This window comes from Notothenia rossii (genome assembly GCF_949606895.1).
Source record: "Notothenia rossii genome assembly, chromosome: 4".
Lineage (NCBI taxonomy): Eukaryota > Metazoa > Chordata > Actinopteri > Perciformes > Nototheniidae > Notothenia > Notothenia rossii.
The window spans coordinates 24,150,536-24,173,207 of record NC_136902.1 but is presented as its reverse complement, the minus strand read 5'-3'; the positions used below and the strand labels follow the sequence as shown (position 1 = coordinate 24,173,207).

At 41.6% G+C, this 22,672-nt stretch overlaps 4 protein-coding genes across 11 annotated transcripts; all 4 read left to right on the top strand.

Moving 5' to 3' along the window:
- On the top strand, positions 1 to 3,014 carry LOC307037394 (uncharacterized protein). 3 transcript variants are annotated; one of them, XM_079678235.1, is made up of 4 exons: positions 1 to 160; positions 298 to 429; positions 1,474 to 1,617; positions 2,650 to 3,014. In XM_079678235.1, exons 1-4 carry the CDS (start codon positions 61 to 63, stop codon positions 2,787 to 2,789), a joined length of 516 nt encoding a protein of 171 aa, XP_079534361.1. In that variant the 5' UTR covers positions 1 to 60; the 3' UTR covers positions 2,790 to 3,014. The 3 variants fall into 3 exon arrangements, with proteins under 3 accessions (XP_079534361.1, XP_079534360.1, XP_079534359.1); XM_079678234.1 differs by having other exon boundaries at positions 298 to 441; positions 1,474 to 1,605; XM_079678233.1 differs by having other exon boundaries at positions 298 to 441.
- Positions 3,015 to 5,594: 2,580 nt separating this feature from the next.
- On the top strand, positions 5,595 to 9,568 carry LOC307037393 (uncharacterized protein). 3 transcript variants are annotated; one of them, XM_079678232.1, is made up of 4 exons: positions 5,595 to 6,701; positions 6,839 to 6,970; positions 8,015 to 8,158; positions 9,191 to 9,568. In XM_079678232.1, the coding sequence occupies exons 1-4, from the start codon at positions 6,485 to 6,487 to the stop codon at positions 9,328 to 9,330; spliced, it is 633 nt and encodes a 210-aa protein (XP_079534358.1). In that variant the 5' UTR covers positions 5,595 to 6,484; the 3' UTR covers positions 9,331 to 9,568. The 3 variants fall into 3 exon arrangements, with proteins under 3 accessions (XP_079534358.1, XP_079534357.1, XP_079534356.1); XM_079678231.1 differs by having other exon boundaries at positions 6,839 to 6,982; positions 8,015 to 8,146; XM_079678230.1 differs by having other exon boundaries at positions 6,839 to 6,982.
- A 3,203-nt stretch (positions 9,569 to 12,771) lies between these two features.
- On the top strand, positions 12,772 to 14,932 carry LOC307037396 (uncharacterized protein). Of its 2 annotated transcripts, none has more exons than XM_079678240.1 (3): positions 12,772 to 13,241; positions 13,379 to 13,522; positions 14,555 to 14,932. In XM_079678240.1, the coding sequence occupies exons 1-3, from the start codon at positions 13,025 to 13,027 to the stop codon at positions 14,692 to 14,694; spliced, it is 501 nt and encodes a 166-aa protein (XP_079534366.1). In that variant the 5' UTR covers positions 12,772 to 13,024; the 3' UTR covers positions 14,695 to 14,932. The 2 variants fall into 2 exon arrangements, with proteins under 2 accessions (XP_079534366.1, XP_079534367.1); XM_079678241.1 differs by having other exon boundaries at positions 12,790 to 13,241; positions 13,379 to 13,510.
- Positions 14,933 to 17,147: 2,215 nt separating this feature from the next.
- On the top strand, positions 17,148 to 21,473 carry LOC307037392 (uncharacterized protein). Of its 3 annotated transcripts, none has more exons than XM_079678227.1 (4): positions 17,148 to 18,606; positions 18,744 to 18,887; positions 19,920 to 20,063; positions 21,096 to 21,473. In XM_079678227.1, exons 1-4 carry the CDS (start codon positions 18,390 to 18,392, stop codon positions 21,233 to 21,235), a joined length of 645 nt encoding a protein of 214 aa, XP_079534353.1. In that variant the 5' UTR covers positions 17,148 to 18,389; the 3' UTR covers positions 21,236 to 21,473. The 3 variants fall into 3 exon arrangements, with proteins under 3 accessions (XP_079534353.1, XP_079534355.1, XP_079534354.1); XM_079678229.1 differs by having other exon boundaries at positions 17,151 to 18,606; positions 18,744 to 18,875; XM_079678228.1 differs by having other exon boundaries at positions 17,152 to 18,606; positions 19,920 to 20,051.
- The last annotated feature ends 1,199 nt before the right edge of the window (positions 21,474 to 22,672 follow it).

Genomic DNA, 22,672 nt, shown 5'->3' with positions numbered 1-22,672 from the left:
AGGTTGTGTACTGGGATATTTGTCCAAACAGGAGAACCTTCTTGTGAGAAAGACGGTAACATGGAGCAGCACTGGTCAGTTTGGGCACTGGTTTTAGCACTCAGTGCTTTGGTGCACTTTGACATCGTTTTTGCTGCAGATGCTGATGGCAATTTAACAAGTAAGTTTGTTTTTTAAAGTTCAACCTCCAAATGTGTTGTTTGTGTGAAACATTCCACTACAAGGACAATTCCATTAATGTAATCCAAGTTTCCACAGCTTATCCATTTATATGTTATTTTTCTCTTTTTCCTACAGCCAAGCCAGGAGTGTGCCCTCGCAGGAACGGCCCAGGACTGTGTGCTGAATTTTGCTCCAATGACAATGACTGCCCCAATGATGAGAAGTGCTGCCATAATGGATGTGGACATCAGTGCATTGCTCCGTACAGTGCGTACACAGGTTATATGTTAGTCAAATCGTCCAAATGTTCCTCTGGCAGGGTTTGAGTGATACATGTGTTGACAATGTCTTTATTTTGGTAGAGACCAGAATACATGACACAATGAATCTTTGTAATATATTTATATTCTCTAGTTTAAATAATCATACCAGTATTTAAACAATGTATGCTGGTCACATGGAATCCTGGTAAGCTTCCAGCATGGTATATTTAATACTATTATTAAACATAAACTGGTGATAGATGGATGCTGGTGACCAGCCCAGCATACCAGCATGCTGGTCTATGCTGTTTTTTTTAGCTGGCCAGGGTGGCTGGTTTAGCTGGTTTAGCTGGTGCACCAGCTAAACCAGCTAAACCAGCCATCCTGGCCAGCTAACTCTAAACCAGCCAGGCTGGTCAACTTAGCTGGCCAAGATGGTTGACCAGCCTGACCAGCTAAATTGGTCTAAGCGGTTTTTTTCAGCAGGGAAGTCCTCCTCAATCTGCTCCATCAAACTTTTCTGCTCCTTTTTTCTGAAATCCAGCTCACTCAGCCTGTGTCCCCCTGCAATCCGAAACGTTTTCAAACATGTTGAGCTAAAAAGAGGCTCTGCTGTCACTAACAGTGGCAGGGCCTCACAATCCCTCACTGAAGGTAAAAGTCCCTGAGTAAACACACAAGTTACAGGAGGGTCCACAGTTTAGCATTTACGCAGTTAGCATGTTAGCCAGATCCAAATTGCACCTGTAGGTCTGTTTCATTAGCCGCTTTCACACCAAGTACTTTTCCTTACTTATAGTGCGGGCACTTAGTGCCCCAGCACTGGCCAGTTTGGGCACTGGTTTTAGCACTCAGTGCTTTGTTGCACTTTGACATCTTTTTTGCTGCAGGTGCTGATGGCAATTTAACAAGTCAGTTTGTTTTTTAAAGTTCAACCTCCAAATGTGTCGTTTGTGTAAAACATTCCACTACAAGGACAATTCCATTAATGTAATCCAAGTTTCCACAGCTTATCCATTTATATGTTATTTTTCTCTTTTTCCTACAGCCAAGCCAGGAGTGTGCCCTCGCAGGAACGGCCCAGGACTGTGTGCTGAATTTTGCTCCAATGACAATGACTGCCCCAATGATGAGAAGTGCTGCCATAATGGATGTGGACATCAGTGCATTGCTCCGTACAGTGCGTACACAGGTTATATGTTAGTCAAATCGTCCAAATGTTCCTCTGGAAGGGTTTGAGTGATACATGTGTTGACAATGTCTTTATTTTGGTAGAGACCAGAATACATGACACAATGAATCTTTGTAATATATTTATATTCTCTAGTTTAAATAATCATACCAGTATTTAAACAATGTATGCTGGTCACATGGAATCCTGGTAAGCTTCCAGCATGGTATATTTAATACTATTATTAAACATAAACTGGTGATAGATGGATGCTGGTGACCAGCCCAGCATACCAGCATGCTGGTCTATGCTGTTTTTTTTAGCTGGCCAGGGTGGCTGGTTTAGCTGGTTTAGCTGGTGCACCAGCTAAACCAGCTAAACCAGCCATCCTGGCCAGCTAACTCTAAACCAGCCAGGCTGGTCAACTTAGCTGGCCAAGATGGTTGACCAGCCTGACCAGCTAAATTGGTCTAAGCGGTTTTTTTCAGCAGGGAAGTCCTCCTCAATCTGCTCCATCAAACTTTTCTGCTCCTTTTTTCTGAAATCCAGCTCACTCAGCCTGTGTCCCCCTGCAATCCGAAACGTTTTCAAACATGTTGAGCTAAAAAGAGGCTCTGCTGTCACTAACAGTGGCAGGGCCTCACAATCCCTCACTGAAGGTAAAAGTCCCTGAGTAAACACACAAGTTACAGGAGGGTCCACAGTTTAGCATTTACGCAGTTAGCATGTTAGCCAGATCCAAATTGCACCTGTAGGTCTGTTTCATTAGCCGCTTTCACACCAAGTACTTTTCCTTACTTATAGTGCGGGCACTTAGTGCCCCAGCACTGGCCAGTTTGGGCACTGGTTTTAGCACTCAGTGCTTTGTTGCACTTTGACATCTTTTTTGCTGCAGGTGCTGATGGCAATTTAACAAGTCAGTTTGTTTTTTAAAGTTCAACCTCCAAATGTGTCGTTTGTGTAAAACATTCCACTACAAGGACAATTCCATTAATGTAATCCAAGTTTCCACAGCTTATCCATTTATATGTTATTTTTCTCTTTTTCCTACAGCCAAGCCAGGAGTGTGCCCTCGCAGGAACGGCCCAGGACTGTGTGCCGAATTTTGCTCCAATGACAATGACTGCCCCAATAATGAGAAGTGCTGCCATAATGGATGTGGACATGAGTGCATTGCCCCGTACACAGGTTAGATCAGGGCCGTCCCTACAGGCCGATCATGCAGGCTGCATGGGGCCCCTGGTCTGCGTCATGGGGGGTCATTCGCGGGCAATTCCCCCCCAAAATGAGTCATTGTGCAACCCAACGCAGGGCGGGCCAGCCTTGCCACTTTGCCGTTTTTGTTGTTGTAATCATATCAGTGAAAACGTTTCCACTAAAAGTTTTTTGTGTGAAATAAATCAGAAATAAAGACTACAAATAGAAACACAGCCTGAGGTGTGCTCACTGCTGCTCTCTGATTGGTGTGTTGCTTGACCAATGACCCCCGACCTTTGTTTTGTTATCATTATGTGGCTGTGTGTTTAGATGAAAGCCCAGCGGCGATTTGTTCATCTACTGATTATACAGTAAAGCCATGGAAAATAATATGATATACAGTGCACAGTACAAATATGTCTGGGTCTTTGTGTTTCATTCAAGCTCGGCTCTGTGTGTGTGTGGCACGAGCGCATTTTGTGAGTGCGAGAGCGGTAACGTGGAATGTTGTTGTTAGCATCTGGTTAGCTAGCTATGCTAACGGATATAAAGAGCTGTTTCTACACCAAGGTGGAGGAGAGTCCTTTCCTGTCAGACTGAGACTGAGAGGATCTTATAACGTCAGCTCATTGAGGTAAAGGACTCTCTCAGTGTTTAGATAGTTCACTTTCGTCTAAGTTATCTCAGTGGGTCTCAAACGGTTTGGTCACTATTTATGAAAACAAGTATTTGCGAGGAACACCTTTATATGATCATTATAGTTATTACAAAATTAAAGAATAAATGAAAAACAGGTATGAAATACTATAGGACAATAACACAAGAATACAGTTTAGAAGGGGAGTGATTAGTAAAATATCCATAAAGAAAAAGTACATCTGTTTACAGTTCTGTTTCATATGGGTGTTGAGAGACGTATCCATAGATCTCTTCATTTTGCTTTCAAAGTGCACCAGATTGATGCATTTAACTTCAATATTTAAAAAAAAAATCTTCCCGGGGGAGCATGCCCCCAGACCCTCCAAGAGGATATTAGGTCCACCCCTCACCTAAAACATGTTCACATGAATAGGATACTAAATACATTTGCACACTTTTTATATGCTGGCCTATGTCCATATGTTTCTGTTTTGGTGGTCGTGACTCGTGCTACAACCGTGGATGTATGCACAAGTCATAGGTGCGCTATACAATAGCACTACACTCCTGCAATGTGTGTGAAAGACAATAGACTTTATAGCATGTTTTTTTAAATTGAAGTTGCGTTGCTGTTTCTGTGTTGGTTGTTGACGGCAGTGTGTGCCCCCCCCCCCCCGTGGTAAATGATTTCCCCCCCCATTGGATTTGTTCTAGAGCCGAGCCTGATGGGGCCTCACATTGCGCAGGGGGCCTCGGCTTATGAGCTCGGCTTGTGCGCAGCTCTCAGGCTGGTTGGCCAGCCTGACCAGCTAAATTGGTCGAAGCTGTTTTTTTCAGCAGGGAAGTCCTCCTCAATCTGCTCCATCAAACTTTTCTGCTCCTTTTTTCTTAAATCCAGTCCACTCAGCCTGTGTCCCCCTGCAATCCGAAACGTTTTCAAACATGTTGAGCTAAAAAGAGGCTCTGCTGTCACTAACAGTGGCAGGGCCTCACAATCCCTCACTGAAGGTAAAAGTCCCTGAGTAAACACACAAGTTACAGGAGGGTCCACGGTTTAGCAATTGCGCAGTTAGCATGTTAGCCAGATCCAAATTGCACCTGTAGGTCTGTTCAATTTAGGTCACTTAACATGTTAGCATGTTAGCTGGGTGATGCATAACAATCTGTGATTTAGGCAGGTGCAACCTTTATTTATTGGAATGATCTATTATTTATACTTTCAATGTTAGGAATTAACTATAACCCAGTAAGTACAATTCTGTGCAATTGTTTACTTATAATCACTAACTATGAGCAGCAGGCCAGGTGAGGGACCTTCATGAGTCATTTCCAGAGTTTTAGCTTCTTCTGCTGCTGCTTCTTTTTCATGTGACTATTATTTTTCTATTGTTCTGCTACATAAAAACAACTAACAGTTGCCTAAATATTTAGTCTAAATGTAAGCCTAATTAGTTCAACGCCTGGTACAGCACATTTCACGGGGAGATATTACACCTATTTCCACATGCAATAATTAAACAGCTACTGTATATCTATAGCTTTCTTAGTTAGGCTACTCAACAGACTGGATTACATGTTTATATCATAGTTTAAGTTAGCTTGCTTTCGACCAGTTAGACCATTACAATGCAGCTTACAGTATCAACCACTATATTCTGCCTCCTTTCTGATAATATGGAGGTGAATGGTTCATGTGATATTACATTTAGAAACAAGGTACAGCAAATCATTCCATCTTTAGAAAAAGTAATTATGAAAATGTTCATGACTCTGTAGCTTTGACCGTCAGTGTAATGCTGATATGTTGTGCTTTCGGCTGGTATTACACAGCACATTATGTGCATGCATTGGCACCATCTTATCAGGATCAGGGGACTGGATCAGATAGTCTGGTCTTGTTGCTGCAGTGGGAGCCTCAGCCACTCTCATCTGAAATCTAATACATGCAAAGCTACTATCTGAATCATGGAGAAGCAAAATGCAATTGTGCAGACTATCTCTTGTTGTTTGTTTCTATCATGGCTCATGGGCTCTGTGATGGTTTTCATGCTCTTAAGCAAAGAAATCAGATTTCATTCATGGAATAACAATAATACTATAAGTGGAGTCATACTGGAAATATAAAAAGGAAAAATAAAGATGATAGTAAAATCATAAGGGAATTAAAAAGTAACGAGGGAGAATATTTTAAATTAAACTTTCTGTTCCCTTCAATTTATATTTTGGCAAAACATATTTATTATTAATGTGTGATCATCTCCCTTCCTATAAAATGGTCAGCAAAAGCTAGAGTTAAATGAACACATACCCTTAATTGGGAGTAGTCCCCATATCTCGTCCAAATAAAATCGTTTTTTCCTTCATAACCATGGTGAATTGTAAAGAAAATACCATGTACAGTGCTTTAGGTGTGCATTGCAGCATAGTGTAACTGGGAACAGCTTACATGTAATTCCAGATGTTGCCAATAGATGGCCACACAGGGGCAGGCTGAGTCTCCATGCTTTGAGAGACACACAACATCAGAGGATCTTTATTGTTTCATAGTGTAGTTTAAGTTCCATTTGCATAAGAAAGACAACTGAAGCCACATTACAAAAAATAAAGCAACACACACAAAAACAACTTAGTAAATACAAAGTGCTGATCGAGTGCAGCCAAGTTATGACGGCACAAGGTTTTCATCTTAAAATAACATTAATGGAAACATGATCATGACTAATTTATTAAAAACAGTGTAATCACCATCTACTATAATTAGCTCAAAATAATTTAATTATGCCCAATCGTTGTAAGATTATTCATGCAATAATAAGCATGGCATTTTAAGTAAGTAATTGCTCCGTTTTTCCATGATAAACTAAAATGAAATCAAATGTTCTGCTGTAGTTTCATTCAAATCCAAATAAAATAGAGATGAATATGTTGGCCTAAGCACTCAAATTATGTTCAAACTATTACCTAAACTTCATGTAATTTCTAAATAAAGTCAGACACTCTTCATTATGAGGTCCACTAATGTACAAGCTCAGGACCCCTAAAGTGCAAAAATATGAATGTAACTCTACAGGCACGAAGACCCAGCATCCTTCTAGGCTGCTCAGCCTTCAGGTTGTGTACTGGGATATTTGTCCAAACAGGAGAACCTTCTTGTGAGAAAGACGGTAACATGGAGCAGCACTGGTCAGTTTGGGCACTGGTTTTAGCACTCAGTGCTTTGGTGCACTTTGACATCGTTTTTGCTGCAGATGCTGATGGCAATTTAACAAGTAAGTTTGTTTTTTAAAGTTCAACCTCCAAATGTGTTGTTTGTGTGAAACATTCCACTACAAGGACAATTCCATTAATGTAATCCAAGTTTCCACAGCTTATCCATTTATATGTTATTTTTCTCTTTTTCCTACAGCCAAGCCAGGAGTGTGCCCTCGCAGGAACGGCCCAGGACTGTGTGCTGAATTTTGCTCCAATGACAATGACTGCCCCAATGATGAGAAGTGCTGCCATAATGGATGTGGACATCAGTGCATTGCTCCGTACAGTGCGTACACAGGTTATATGTTAGTCAAATCGTCCAAATGTTCCTCTGGCAGGGTTTGAGTGATACATGTGTTGACAATGTCTTTATTTTGGTAGAGACCAGAATACATGACACAATGAATCTTTGTAATATATTTATATTCTCTAGTTTAAATAATCATACCAGTATTTAAACAATGTATGCTGGTCACATGGGATCCTGGTAAGCTTCCAGCATGGTATATTTAATACTATTATTAAACATAAACTGGTGATAGATGGATGCTGGTGACCAGCCCAGCATACCAGCATGCTGGTCTATGCTGTTTTTTTTAGCTGGCCAGGATGGCTGGTTTAGCTGGTTTAGCTGGTGCACCAGCTAAACCAGCTAAACCAGCCATCCTGGCCAGCTAACTCTAAACCAGCCAGGCTGGTCAACTTAGCTGGCCAAGATGGTTGACCAGCCTGACCAGCTAAATTGGTCTAAGCGGTTTTTTTCAGCAGGGAAGTCCTCCTCAATCTGCTCCATCAAACTTTTCTGCTCCTTTTTTCTGAAATCCAGCTCACTCAGCCTGTGTCCCCCTGCAATCCGAAACGTTTTCAAACATGTTGAGCTAAAAAGAGGCTCTGCTGTCACTAACAGTGGCAGGGCCTCACAATCCCTCACTGAAGGTAAAAGTCCCTGAGTAAACACACAAGTTACTTGAGGGTCCACAGTTTAGCATTTACGCAGTTAGCATGTTAGCCAGATCCAAATTGCACCTGTGGGTCTGTCTCATTAGCCGCTTTCACACCAAGTACTTTTCCTTACTTATAGTGCGGGCACTTAGTGCCCCAGCACTGGCCAGTTTGGGCACTGGTTTTAGCACTCAGTGCTTTGTTGCACTTTGACATCGTTTTTGCTGCAGGTGCTGATGGCAATTTAACAAGTCAGTTTGTTTTTTAAAGTTCAACCTCCAAATGTGTCGTTTGTGTAAAACATTCCACTACAAGGACAATTCCATTAATGTAATCCAAGTTTCCACAGCTTATCCATTTATATGTTATTTTTCTCTTTTTCCTACAGCCAAGCCAGGAGTGTGCCCTCGCAGGAACGGCCCAGGACTGTGTGCCGAATTTTGCTCCAATGACAATGACTGCCCCAATGATGAGAAGTGCTGCCATAATGGATGTGGACATCAGTGCATTGCTCCGTACAGTGCGTACACAGGTTATATGTTAGTCAAATCGTCCAAATGTTCCTCTGGCAGGGTTTGAGTGATACATGTGTTGACAATGTCTTTATTTTGGTAGAGACCAGAATACATGACACAATGAATCTTTGTAATATATTTATATTCTCTAGTTTAAATAATCATACCAGTATTTAAACAATGTATGCTGGTCACATGGGATCCTGGTAAGCTTCCAGCATGGTATATTTAATACTATTATTAAACATAAACTGGTGATAGATGGATGCTGGTGACCAGCCCAGCATACCAGCATGCTGGTCTATGCTGTTTTTTTTAGCTGGCCAGGATGGCTGGTTTAGCTGGTTTAGCTGGTGCACCAGCTAAACCAGCTAAACCAGCCATCCTGGCCAGCTAACTCTAAACCAGCCAGGCTGGTCAACTTAGCTGGCCAAGATGGTTGACCAGCCTGACCAGCTAAATTGGTCTAAGCGGTTTTTTTCAGCAGGGAAGTCCTCCTCAATCTGCTCCATCAAACTTTTCTGCTCCTTTTTTCTGAAATCCAGCTCACTCAGCCTGTGTCCCCCTGCAATCCGAAACGTTTTCAAACATGTTGAGCTAAAAAGAGGCTCTGCTGTCACTAACAGTGGCAGGGCCTCACAATCCCTCACTGAAGGTAAAAGTCCCTGAGTAAACACACAAGTTACAGGAGGGTCCACAGTTTAGCATTTACGCAGTTAGCATGTTAGCCAGATCCAAATTGCACCTGTGGGTCTGTCTCATTAGCCGCTTTCACACCAAGTACTTTTCCTTACTTATAGTGCGGGCACTTAGTGCCCCAGCACTGGCCAGTTTGGGCACTGGTTTTAGCACTCAGTGCTTTGTTGCACTTTGACATCGTTTTTGCTGCAGGTGCTGATGGCAATTTAACAAGTCAGTTTGTTTTTTAAAGTTCAACCTCCAAATGTGTCGTTTGTGTAAAACATTCCACTACAAGGACAATTCCATTAATGTAATCCAAGTTTCCACAGCTTATCCATTTATATGTTATTTTTCTCTTTTTCCTACAGCCAAGCCAGGAGTGTGCCCTCGCAGGAACGGCCCAGGACTGTGTGCCGAATTTTGCTCCAATGACAATGACTGCCCCAATGATGAGAAGTGCTGCCATAATGGATGTGGACATGAGTGCATTGCCCCGTACACAGGTTAGATCAGGGCCGTCCCTACAGGCCGATCATGCAGGCTGCATGGGGCCCCTGGTCTGCGTCATGGGGGGTCATTCGCGGGCAATTCCCCCCCAAAATGAGTCATTGTGCAACCCAACGCAGGGCGGGCCAGCCTTGCCACTTTGCCGTTTTTGTTGTTGTAATCATATCAGTGAAAACGTTTCCACTAAAAGTTTTTTGTGTGAAATAAATCAGAAATAAAGACTACAAATAGAAAACACAGCCTGAGGTGTGCTCACTGCTGCTCTCTGATTGGTGTGTTGCTTGACCAATGACCCCCGACCTTTGTTTTGTTATCATTATGTGGCTGTGTGTTTAGATGAAAGCCCAGCGGCGATTTGTTCATCTACTGATTATACAGTAAAGCCATGGAAAATAATATGATATACAGTGCACAGTACAAATATGTCTGGGTCTTTGTGTTTCATTCAAGCTCGGCTCTGTGTGTGTGTGGCACGAGCGCATTTTGTGAGTGCGAGAGCGGTAACGTGGAATGTTGTTGTTAGCATCTGGTTAGCTAGATATGCTAACGGATATAAAGAGCTGTTTCTACACCAAGGTGGAGGAGGGTCCTTTCCTGTCAGACTGAGACTGAGAGGATCTTATAACGTCAGCTCATTGAGGTAAAGGACTCTCTCAGTGTTTAGATAGTTCACTTTCGTCTAAGTTATCTCAGTGGGTCTCAAACGGTTTGGTCACTATTTATGAAAACAAGTATTTGCGAGGAACACCTTTATATGATCATTATAGTTATTAAAAAAATTAAAGAATAAATGAAAAACAGGTATGAAATACTATAGGACAATAACACAAGAATACAGTTTAGAAGGGGAGTGATTAGTAAAATATCCATAAAGAAAAAGTACATCTGTTTACAGTTCTGTTTCATATGGGTGTTGAGAGACGTATCCATAGATCTCTTCATTTTGCTTTCAAAGTGCACCAGATTGATGCATTTAACTTCAATATTTAAAAAAAAAAAACTTCCCGGGGGAGCATGCCCCCAGACCCTCCAAGAGGAGATTAGGTCCACCCCTCACCTAAAACATGTTCACATGAATAGGATACTAAATACATTTGCACACTTTTTATATGGTGGCCTATGTCCATATGTTTCTGTTTTGGTGGTCGTCACTCGTGCTACAACCGTGGATGTATGCACAAGTCATAGGTGCGCTATACAATAGCACTACACTCCTGCAATGTGTGTGAAAGACAATAGACTTTATAGCATGTTTTTTTAAATTGAAGTTGCGTTGGTGTTTCTGTGTTGGTTGTTGACGGCAGTGTGTGCCCCCCCCCGTGGTAAATGATTTCCCCCCCCATTCGATTTGTTCTAGAGCCGAGCCTGATGGGGCCTCACATTGCGCAGGGGGCCTCGGCTTATGAGCTCGGCTTGTGCGCAGCTCTCAGCCTGGTTGGCCAGCCTGACCAGCTAAATTGGTCGAAGCTGTTTTTTTCAGCAGGGAAGTCCTCCTCAATCTGCCCCATCAAACTTTTCTGCTCCTTTTTTCTTAAATCCAGTCCACACAGCCTGTGTCCCCCTGCAATCCGAAACGTTTTCAAACATGTTGAGCTAAAAAGAGGCTCTGCTGTCACTAACAGTGGCAGGGCCTCACAATCCCTCACTGAAGGTAAAAGTCCCTGAGTAAACACACAAGTTACAGGAGGGTCCACGGTTTAGCAATTGCGCAGTTAGCATGTTAGCCAGATCCAAATTGCACCTGTAGGTCTGTTCGATTTAGGTCACTTAACATGTTAGCATGTTAGCTGGGTGATGCATAACAATCTGTGATTTAGGCAGGTGCAACCTTTATTTATTGGAATGATCTATTATTTATACTTTCAATGTTAGGAATTAACTATAACCCAGTAAGTACAATTCTGTGCAATTGTTTACTTATAATCACTAACTATGAGCAGCAGGCCAGGTGAGGGACCTTCATGAGTCATTTCCAGAGTTTTAGCTTCTTCTGCTGCTGCTTCTTTTTCATGTGACTATTATTTTTCTATTGTTCTGCTACATAAAAACAACTAACAGTTGCCTAAATATTTAGTCTAAATGTAAGCCTAATTAGTTCAACGCCTGGTACAGCACATTTCACGGGGAGATATTACACCTATTTCCACATGCAATAATTAAACAGCTACTGTATATCTATAGCTTTCTTAGTTAGGCTACTCAACAGACTGGATTACATGTTTATATCATAGTTTAAGTTAGCTTGCTTTCGACCAGTTAGACCATTACAATGCAGCTTACAGTATCAACCACTATATTCTGCCTCCTTTCTGATAATATGGAGGTGAATGGTTCATGTGATATTACATTTAGAAACAAGGTACAGCAAATCATTCCATCTTTAGAAAAAGTAATTATGAAAATGTTCATGACTCTGTAGCTTTGACCGTCAGTGTAATGCTGATATGTTGTGCTTTCGGCTGGCATTACACAGCACATTATGTGCATGCATTGGCACCATCTTATCAGGATCAGGGGACTGGATCAGATAGTCTGGTCTTGTTGCTGCAGTGGGAGCCTCAGCCACTCTCATCTGAAATCTAATACATGCAAAGCTACTATCTGAATCATGGAGAAGCAAAATGCAATTGTGCAGACTATCTCTTGTTGTTTGTTTCTATCATGGCTCATGGGCTCTGTGATGGTTTTCATGCTCTTAAGCAAAGAAATCAGATTTCATTCATGGAATAACAATAATACTATAAGTGGAGTCATACTGGAAATATAAAAAGGAAAAATAAAGATGATAGTAAAATCATAAGGGAATTAAAAAGTAACGAGGGAGAATATTTTAAATTAAACTTTCTGTTCCCTTCAATTTATATTTTGGCAAAACATATTTATTATTAATGTGTGATCATCTCCCTTCCTATAAAATGGTCAGCAAAAGCTAGAGTTAAATGAACACATACCCTTAATTGGGAGTAGTCCCCATATCTCGTCCAAATAAAATCGTTTTTTCCTTCATAACCATGGTGAATTGTAAAGAAAATACCATGTACAGTGCTTTAGGTGTGCATTGCAGCATAGTGTAACTGGGAACAGCTTACATGTAATTCCAGATGTTGCCAATAGATGGCCACACAGGGGCAGGCTGAGTCTCCATGCTTTGAGAGACACACAACATCAGAGGATCTTTATTGTTTCATAGTGTAGTTTAAGTTCCATTTGCATAAGAAAGACAACTGAAGCCACATTACGAAAAATAAAGCAACACACACAAAAACAACTTAGTAAATACAAAGTGCTGATCGAGTGCAGCCAAGTTATGACGGCACAAGGTTTTCATCTTAAAATAACATTAATGGAAACATGATCATGACTAATTTATTAAAAACAGTGTAATCACCATCTACTATAATTAGCTCAAAATAATTTAATTATGCCCAATCGTTGTAAGATTATTCATGCAATAATAAGCATGGCATTTTAAGTAAGTAATTGCTCCGTTTTTCCATGATAAACTAAAATGAAATCAAATGTTCTGCTGTAGTTTCATTCAAATCCAAATAAAATAGAGATGAATATGTTGGCCTAAGCACTCAAATTATGTTCAAACTATTACCTAAACTTCATGTAATTTCTAAATAAAGTCAGACACTCTTCATTATGAGGTCCACTAATGTACAAGCTCAGGACCCCTAAAGTGCAAAAATATGAATGTAACTCTACAGGCACGAAGACCCAGCATCCTTCTAGGCTGCTCAGCCTTCAGGTTGTGTACTGGGATATTTGTCCAAACAGGAGAACCTTCTTGTGAGAAAGACGGTAACATGGAGCAGCACTGGTCAGTTTGGGCACTGGTTTTAGCACTCAGTGCTTTGGTGCACTTTGACATCGTTTTTGCTGCAGATGCTGATGGCAATTTAACAAGTAAGTTTGTTTTTTAAAGTTCAACCTCCAAATGTGTTGTTTGTGTGAAACATTCCACTACAAGGACAATTCCATTAATGTAATCCAAGTTTCCACAGCTTATCCATTTATATGTTATTTTTCTCTTTTTCCTACAGCCAAGCCAGGAGTGTGCCCTCGCAGGAACGGCCCAGGACTGTGTGCTGAATTTTGCTCCAATGACAATGACTGCCCCAATGATGAGAAGTGCTGCCATAATGGATGTGGACATCAGTGCATTGCTCCGTACAGTGCGTACACAGGTTATATGTTAGTCAAATCGTCCAAATGTTCCTCTGGCAGGGTTTGAGTGATACATGTGTTGACAATGTCTTTATTTTGGTAGAGACCAGAATACATGACACAATGAATCTTTGTAATATATTTATATTCTCTAGTTTAAATAATCATACCAGTATTTAAACAATGTATGCTGGTCACATGGGATCCTGGTAAGCTTCCAGCATGGTATATTTAATACTATTATTAAACATAAACTGGTGATAGATGGATGCTGGTGACCAGCCCAGCATACCAGCATGCTGGTCTATGCTGTTTTTTTTAGCTGGCCAGGATGGCTGGTTTAGCTGGTTTAGCTGGTGCACCAGCTAAACCAGCTAAACCAGCCATCCTGGCCAGCTAACTCTAAACCAGCCAGGCTGGTCAACTTAGCTGGCCAAGATGGTTGACCAGCCTGACCAGCTAAATTGGTCTAAGCGGTTTTTTTCAGCAGGGAAGTCCTCCTCAATCTGCTCCATCAAACTTTTCTGCTCCTTTTTTCTGAAATCCAGCTCACTCAGCCTGTGTCCCCCTGCAATCCGAAACGTTTTCAAACATGTTGAGCTAAAAAGAGGCTCTGCTGTCACTAACAGTGGCAGGGCCTCACAATCCCTCACTGAAGGTAAAAGTCCCTGAGTAAACACACAAGTTACAGGAGGGTCCACAGTTTAGCATTTACGCAGTTAGCATGTTAGCCAGATCCAAATTGCACCTGTAGGTCTGTTTCATTAGCCGCTTTCACACCAAGTACTTTTCCTTACTTATAGTGCGGGCACTTAGTGCCCCAGCACTGGCCAGTTTGGGCACTGGTTTTAGCACTCAGTGCTTTGTTGCACTTTGACATCTTTTTTGCTGCAGGTGCTGATGGCAATTTAACAAGTCAGTTTGTTTTTTAAAGTTCAACCTCCAAATGTGTCGTTTGTGTAAAACATTCCACTACAAGGACAATTCCATTAATGTAATCCAAGTTTCCACAGCTTATCCATTTATATGTTATTTTTCTCTTTTTCCTACAGCCAAGCCAGGAGTGTGCCCTCGCAGGAACGGCCCAGGACTGTGTGCCGAATTTTGCTCCAATGACAATGACTGCCCCAATAATGAGAAGTGCTGCCATAATGGATGTGGACATGAGTGCATTGCCCCGTACACAGGTTAGATCAGGGCCGTCCCTACAGGCCGATCATGCAGGCTGCATGGGGCCCCTGGTCTGCGTCATGGGGGGTCATTCGCGGGCAATTCCCCCCCAAAATGAGTCATTGTGCAACCCAACGCAGGGCGGGCCAGCCTTGCCACTTTGCCGTTTTTGTTGTTGTAATCATATCAGTGAAAACGTTTCCACTAAAAGTTTTTTGTGTGAAATAAATCAGAAATAAAGACTACAAATAGAAAACACAGCCTGAGGTGTGCTCACTGCTGCTCTCTGATTGGTGTGTTGCTTGACCAATGACCCCCGACCTTTGTTTTGTTATCATTATGTGGCTGTGTGTTTAGATGAAAGCCCAGCGGCGATTTGTTCATCTACTGATTATACAGTAAAGCCATGGAAAATAATATGATATACAGTGCACAGTACAAATATGTCTGGGTCTTTGTGTTTCATTCAAGCTCGGCTCTGTGTGTGTGTGGCACGAGCGCATTTTGTGAGTGCGAGAGCGGTAACGTGGAATGTTGTTGTTAGCATCTGGTTAGCTAGCTATGCTAACGGATATAAAGAGCTGTTTCTACACCAAGGTGGAGGAGAGTCCTTTCCTGTCAGACTGAGACTGAGAGGATCTTATAACGTCAGCTCATTGAGGTAAACGACTCTCTCAGTGTTTAGATAGTTCACTTTCGTCTAAGTTATCTCAGTGGGTCTCAAACGGTTTGGTCACTATTTATGAAAACAAGTATTTGCGAGGAACACCTTTATATGATCATTATAGTTATTACAAAATTAAAGAATAAATGAAAAACAGGTATGAAATACTATAGGACAATAACACAAGAATACAGTTTAGAAGGGGAGTGATTAGTAAAATATCCATAAAGAAAAAGTACATCTGTTTACAGTTCTGTTTCATATGGGTGTTGAGAGACGTATCCATAGATCTCTTCATTTTGCTTTCAAAGTGCACCAGATTGATGCATTTAACTTCAATATTTAAAAAAAAAATCTTCCCGGGGGAGCATGCCCCCAGACCCTCCAAGAGGATATTAGGTCCACCCCTCACCTAAAACATGTTCACATGAATAGGATACTAAATACATTTGCACACTTTTTATATGGTGGCCTATGTCCATATGTTTCTGTTTTGGTGGTCGTGACTCGTGCTACAACCGTGGATGTATGCACAAGTCATAGGTGCGCTATACAATAGCACTACACTCCTGCAATGTGTGTGAAAGACAATAGACTTTATAGCATGTTTTTTTAAATTGAAGTTGCGTTGCTGTTTCTGTGTTGGTTGTTGACGGCAGTGTGTGCCCCCCCCCCCCCGTGGTAAATGATTTCCCCCCCCATTGGATTTGTTCTAGAGCCGAGCCTGATGGGGCCTCACATTGCGCAGGGGGCCTCGGCTTATGAGCTCGGCTTGTGCGCAGCTCTCAGGCTGGTTGGCCAGCCTGACCAGCTAAATTGGTCGAAGCTATTTTTTTCAGCAGGGAAGTCCTCCTCAATCTGCTCCATCAAACTTTTCTGCTCCTTTTTTCTTAAATCCAGTCCACTCAGCCTGTGTCCCCCTGCAATCCGAAACGTTTTCAAACATGTTGAGCTAAAAAGAGGCTCTGCTGTCACTAACAGTGGCAGGGCCTCACAATCCCTCACTGAAGGTAAAAGTCCCTGAGTAAACACACAAGTTACAGGAGGGTCCACGGTTTAGCAATTGCGCAGTTAGCATGTTAGCCAGATCCAAATTGCACCTGTAGGTCTGTTCAATTTAGGTCACTTAACATGTTAGCATGTTAGCTGGGTGATGCATAACAATCTGTGATTTAGGCAGGTGCAACCTTTATTTATTGGAATGATCTATTATTTATACTTTCAATGTTAGGAATTAACTATAACCCAGTAAGTACAATTCTGTGCAATTGTTTACTTATAATCACTAACTATGAGCAGCAGGCCAGGTGAGGGACCTTCATGAGTCATTTCCAGAGTTTTAGCTTCTTCTGCTGCTGCTTCTTTTTCATGTGACTATTATTTTTCTATTGTTCTGCTACATAAAAACAACTAACAGTTGCCTAAATATTTAGTCTAAATGTAAGCCTAATTAGTTCAACGCCTGGTACAGCACATTTCACGGGAGATATTACACCTATTTCCACATGCAATAATTAAACAGCTACTGTATATCTATAGCTTTCTTAGTTAGGCTACTCAACAGACTGGATTACATGTTTATATCATAGTTTAAGTTAGCTTGCTTTCGACCAGTTAGACCATTACAATGCAGCTTACAGTATCAACCACTATATTCTGCCTCCTTTCTGATAATATGGAGGTGAATGGTTCATGTGATATTACATTTAGAAACAAGGTACAGCAAATCATTCCATCTTTAGAAAAAGTAATTATGAAAATGTTCATGACTCTGTAGCTTTGACCGTCAGTGTAATGCTGATATGTTGTGCTTTCGGCTGGCATTACACAGCACATTATGTGCATGCATTGGCACCATCTTATCAGGATCAGGGGACTGGATCAGATAGTCTGGTCTTGTTGCTGCAGTGGGAGCCTCAGCCACTCTCATCTGAAATCTAATACATGCAAAGCTACTATCTGAATCATGGAGAAGCAAAATGCAATTGTGCAGACTATCTCTTGTTGTTTGTTTCTATCATGGCTCATGGGCTCTGTGATGGTTTTCATGCTCTTAAGCAAAGAAATCAGATTTCATTCATGGAATAACAATAATACTATAAGTGGAGTCATACTGGAAATAAAAAAAGGAAAAATAAAGATGATAGTAAAATCATAAGGGAATTAAAAAGTAACGAGGGAGAATATTTTAAATTAAACTTTCTGTTCCCTTCAATTTATATTTTGGCAAAACATATTTATTATTAATGTGTGATCATCTCCCTTCCTATAAAATGGTCAGCAAAAGCTAGAGTTAAATGAACACATACCCTTAATTGGGAGTAGTCCCCATATCTCGTCCAAATAAAATCGTTTTTTCCTTCATAACCATGGTGAATTGTAAAGAAAATACCATGTACAGTGCTTTAGGTGTGCATTGCAGCATAGTGTAACTGGGAACAGCTTACATGTAATTCCAGATGTTGCCAATAGATGGCCACACAGGGGCAGGCTGAGTCTCCATGCTTTGAGAGACACACAACATCAGAGGATCTTTATTGTTTCATAGTGTAGTTTAAGTTCCATTTGCATAAGAAAGACAACTGAAGCCACATTACAAAAAATAAAGCAACACACACAAAAACAACTTAGTAAATACAAAGTGCTGATCGAGTGCAGCCAAGTTATGACGGCACAAGGTTTTCATCTTAAAATAACATTAATGGAAACATGATCATGACTAATTTATTAAAAACAGTGTAATCACCATCTACTATAATTAGCTCAAAATAATTTAATTATGCCCAATCGTTGTAAGATTATTCATGCAATAATAAGCATGGCATTTTAAGTAAGTAATTGCTCCGTTTTTCCATGATAAACTAAAATGAAATCAAATGTTCTGCTGTAGTTTCATTCAAATCCAAATAAAATAGAGATGAATATGTTGGCCTAAGCACTCAAATTATGTTCAAACTATTACCTAAACTTCATGTAATTTCTAAATAAAGTCAGACACTCTTCATTATGAGGTCCACTAATGTACAAGCTCAGGACCCCTAAAGTGCAAAAATATGAATGTAACTCTACAGGCACGAAGACCCAGCATCCTTCTAGGCTGCTCAGCCTTCAGGTTGTGTACTGGGATATTTGTCCAAACAGGAGAACCTTCTTGTGAGAAAGACGGTAACATGGAGCAGCACTGGTCAGTTTGGGCACTGGTTTTAGCACTCAGTGCTTTGGTGCACTTTGACATCGTTTTTGCTGCAGATGCTGATGGCAATTTAACAAGTAAGTTTGTTTTTTAAAGTTCAACCTCCAAATGTGTTGTTTGTGTGAAACATTCCACTACAAGGACAATTCCATTAATGTAATCCAAGTTTCCACAGCTTATCCATTTATATGTTATTTTTCTCTTTTTCCTACAGCCAAGCCAGGAGTGTGCCCTCGCAGGAACGGCCCAGGACTGTGTGCTGAATTTTGCTCCAATGACAATGACTGCCCCAATGATGAGAAGTGCTGCCATAATGGATGTGGACATCAGTGCATTGCTCCGTACAGTGCGTACACAGGTTATATGTTAGTCAAATCGTCCAAATGTTCCTCTGGCAGGGTTTGAGTGATACATGTGTTGACAATGTCTTTATTTTGGTAGAGACCAGAATACATGACACAATGAATCTTTGTAATATATTTATATTCTCTAGTTTAAATAATCATACCAGTATTTAAACAATGTATGCTGGTCACATGGGATCCTGGTAAGCTTCCAGCATGGTATATTTAATACTATTATTAAACATAAACTGGTGATAGATGGATGCTGGTGACCAGCCCAGCATACCAGCATGCTGGTCTATGCTGTTTTTTTTAGCTGGCCAGGATGGCTGGTTTAGCTGGTTTAGCTGGTGCACCAGCTAAACCAGCTAAACCAGCCATCCTGGCCAGCTAACTCTAAACCAGCCAGGCTGGTCAACTTAGCTGGCCAAGATGGTTGACCAGCCTGACCAGCTAAATTGGTCTAAGCGGTTTTTTTCAGCAGGGAAGTCCTCCTCAATCTGCTCCATCAAACTTTTCTGCTCCTTTTTTCTGAAATCCAGCTCACTCAGCCTGTGTCCCCCTGCAATCCGAAACGTTTTCAAACATGTTGAGCTAAAAAGAGGCTCTGCTGTCACTAACAGTGGCAGGGCCTCACAATCCCTCACTGAAGGTAAAAGTCCCTGAGTAAACACACAAGTTACTTGAGGGTCCACAGTTTAGCATTTACGCAGTTAGCATGTTAGCCAGATCCAAATTGCACCTGTGGGTCTGTCTCATTAGCCGCTTTCACACCAAGTACTTTTCCTTACTTATAGTGCGGGCACTTAGTGCCCCAGCACTGGCCAGTTTGGGCACTGGTTTTAGCACTCAGTGCTTTGTTGCACTTTGACATCGTTTTTGCTGCAGGTGCTGATGGCAATTTAACAAGTCAGTTTGTTTTTTAAAGTTCAACCTCCAAATGTGTCGTTTGTGTAAAACATTCCACTACAAGGACAATTCCATTAATGTAATCCAAGTTTCCACAGCTTATCCATTTATATGTTATTTTTCTCTTTTTCCTACAGCCAAGCCAGGAGTGTGCCCTCGCAGGAACGGCCCAGGACTGTGTGCCGAATTTTGCTCCAATGACAATGACTGCCCCAATGATGAGAAGTGCTGCCATAATGGATGTGGACATCAGTGCATTGCTCCGTACAGTGCGTACACAGGTTATATGTTAGTCAAATCGTCCAAATGTTCCTCTGGCAGGGTTTGAGTGATACATGTGTTGACAATGTCTTTATTTTGGTAGAGACCAGAATACATGACACAATGAATCTTTGTAATATATTTATATTCTCTAGTTTAAATAATCATACCAGTATTTAAACAATGTATGCTGGTCACATGGGATCCTGGTAAGCTTCCAGCATGGTATATTTAATACTATTATTAAACATAAACTGGTGATAGATGGATGCTGGTGACCAGCCCAGCATACCAGCATGCTGGTCTATGCTGTTTTTTTTAGCTGGCCAGGATGGCTGGTTTAGCTGGTTTAGCTGGTGCACCAGCTAAACCAGCTAAACCAGCCATCCTGGCCAGCTAACTCTAAACCAGCCAGGCTGGTCAACTTAGCTGGCCAAGATGGTTGACCAGCCTGACCAGCTAAATTGGTCTAAGCGGTTTTTTTCAGCAGGGAAGTCCTCCTCAATCTGCTCCATCAAACTTTTCTGCTCCTTTTTTCTGAAATCCAGCTCACTCAGCCTGTGTCCCCCTGCAATCCGAAACGTTTTCAAACATGTTGAGCTAAAAAGAGGCTCTGCTGTCACTAACAGTGGCAGGGCCTCACAATCCCTCACTGAAGGTAAAAGTCCCTGAGTAAACACACAAGTTACAGGAGGGTCCACAGTTTAGCATTTACGCAGTTAGCATGTTAGCCAGATCCAAATTGCACCTGTGGGTCTGTCTCATTAGCCGCTTTCACACCAAGTACTTTTCCTTACTTATAGTGCGGGCACTTAGTGCCCCAGCACTGGCCAGTTTGGGCACTGGTTTTAGCACTCAGTGCTTTGTTGCACTTTGACATCGTTTTTGCTGCAGGTGCTGATGGCAATTTAACAAGTCAGTTTGTTTTTTAAAGTTCAACCTCCAAATGTGTCGTTTGTGTAAAACATTCCACTACAAGGACAATTCCATTAATGTAATCCAAGTTTCCACAGCTTATCCATTTATATGTTATTTTTCTCTTTTTCCTACAGCCAAGCCAGGAGTGTGCCCTCGCAGGAACGGCCCAGGACTGTGTGCCGAATTTTGCTCCAATGACAATGACTGCCCCAATGATGAGAAGTGCTGCCATAATGGATGTGGACATGAGTGCATTGCCCCGTACACAGGTTAGATCAGGGCCGTCCCTACAGGCCGATCATGCAGGCTGCATGGGGCCCCTGGTCTGCGTCATGGGGGGTCATTCGCGGGCAATTCCCCCCCAAAATGAGTCATTGTGCAACCCAACGCAGGGCGGGCCAGCCTTGCCACTTTGCCGTTTTTGTTGTTGTAATCATATCAGTGAAAACGTTTCCACTAAAAGTTTTTTGTGTGAAATAAATCAGAAATAAAGACTACAAATAGAAAACACAGCCTGAGGTGTGCTCACTGCTGCTCTCTGATTGGTGTGTTGCTTGACCAATGACCCCCGACCTTTGTTTTGTTATCATTATGTGGCTGTGTGTTTAGATGAAAGCCCAGCGGCGATTTGTTCATCTACTGATTATACAGTAAAGCCATGGAAAATAATATGATATACAGTGCACAGTACAAATATGTCTGGGTCTTTGTGTTTCATTCAAGCTCGGCTCTGTGTGTGTGTGGCACGAGCGCATTTTGTGAGTGCGAGAGCGGTAACGTGGAATGTTGTTGTTAGCATCTGGTTAGCTAGCTATGCTAACGGATATAAAGAGCTGTTTCTACACCAAGGTGGAGGAGAGTCCTTTCCTGTCAGACTGAGACTGAGAGGATCTTATAACGTCAGCTCATTGAGGTAAAGGACTCTCTCAGTGTTTAGATAGTTCACTTTCGTCTAAGTTATCTCAGTGGGTCTCAAACGGTTTGGTCACTATTTATGAAAACAAGTATTTGCGAGGAACACCTTTATATGATCATTATAGTTATTACAAAATTAAAGAATAAATGAAAAACAGGTATGAAATACTATAGGACAATAACACAAGAATACAGTTTAGAAGGGGAGTGATTAGTAAAATATCCATAAAGAAAAAGTACATCTGTTTACAGTTCTGTTTCATATGGGTGTTGAGAGACGTATCCATAGATCTCTTCATTTTGCTTTCAAAGTGCACCAGATTGATGCATTTAACTTCAATATTTAAAAAAAAAATCTTCCCGGGGGAGCATGCCCCCAGACCCTCCAAGAGGATATTAGGTCCACCCCTCACCTAAAACATGTTCACATGAATAGGATACTAAATACATTTGCACACTTTTTATATGGTGGCCTATGTCCATATGTTTCTGTTTTGGTGGTCGTGACTCGTGCTACAACCGTGGATGTATGCACAAGTCATAGGTGCGCTATACAATAGCACTACACTCCTGCAATGTGTGTGAAAGACAATAGACTTTATAGCATGTTTTTTTAAATTTAAGTTGCGTTGCTGTTTCTGTGTTGGTTGTTGACGGCAGTGTGTGCCCCCCCCGTGGTAAATGATTTCCCCCCCCATTGGATTTGTTCTAGAGCCGAGCCTGATGGGGCCTCACATTGCGCAGGGGGCCTCGGCTTATGAGCTCGGCTTGTGCGCAGCTCTCAGGCTGGTTGGCC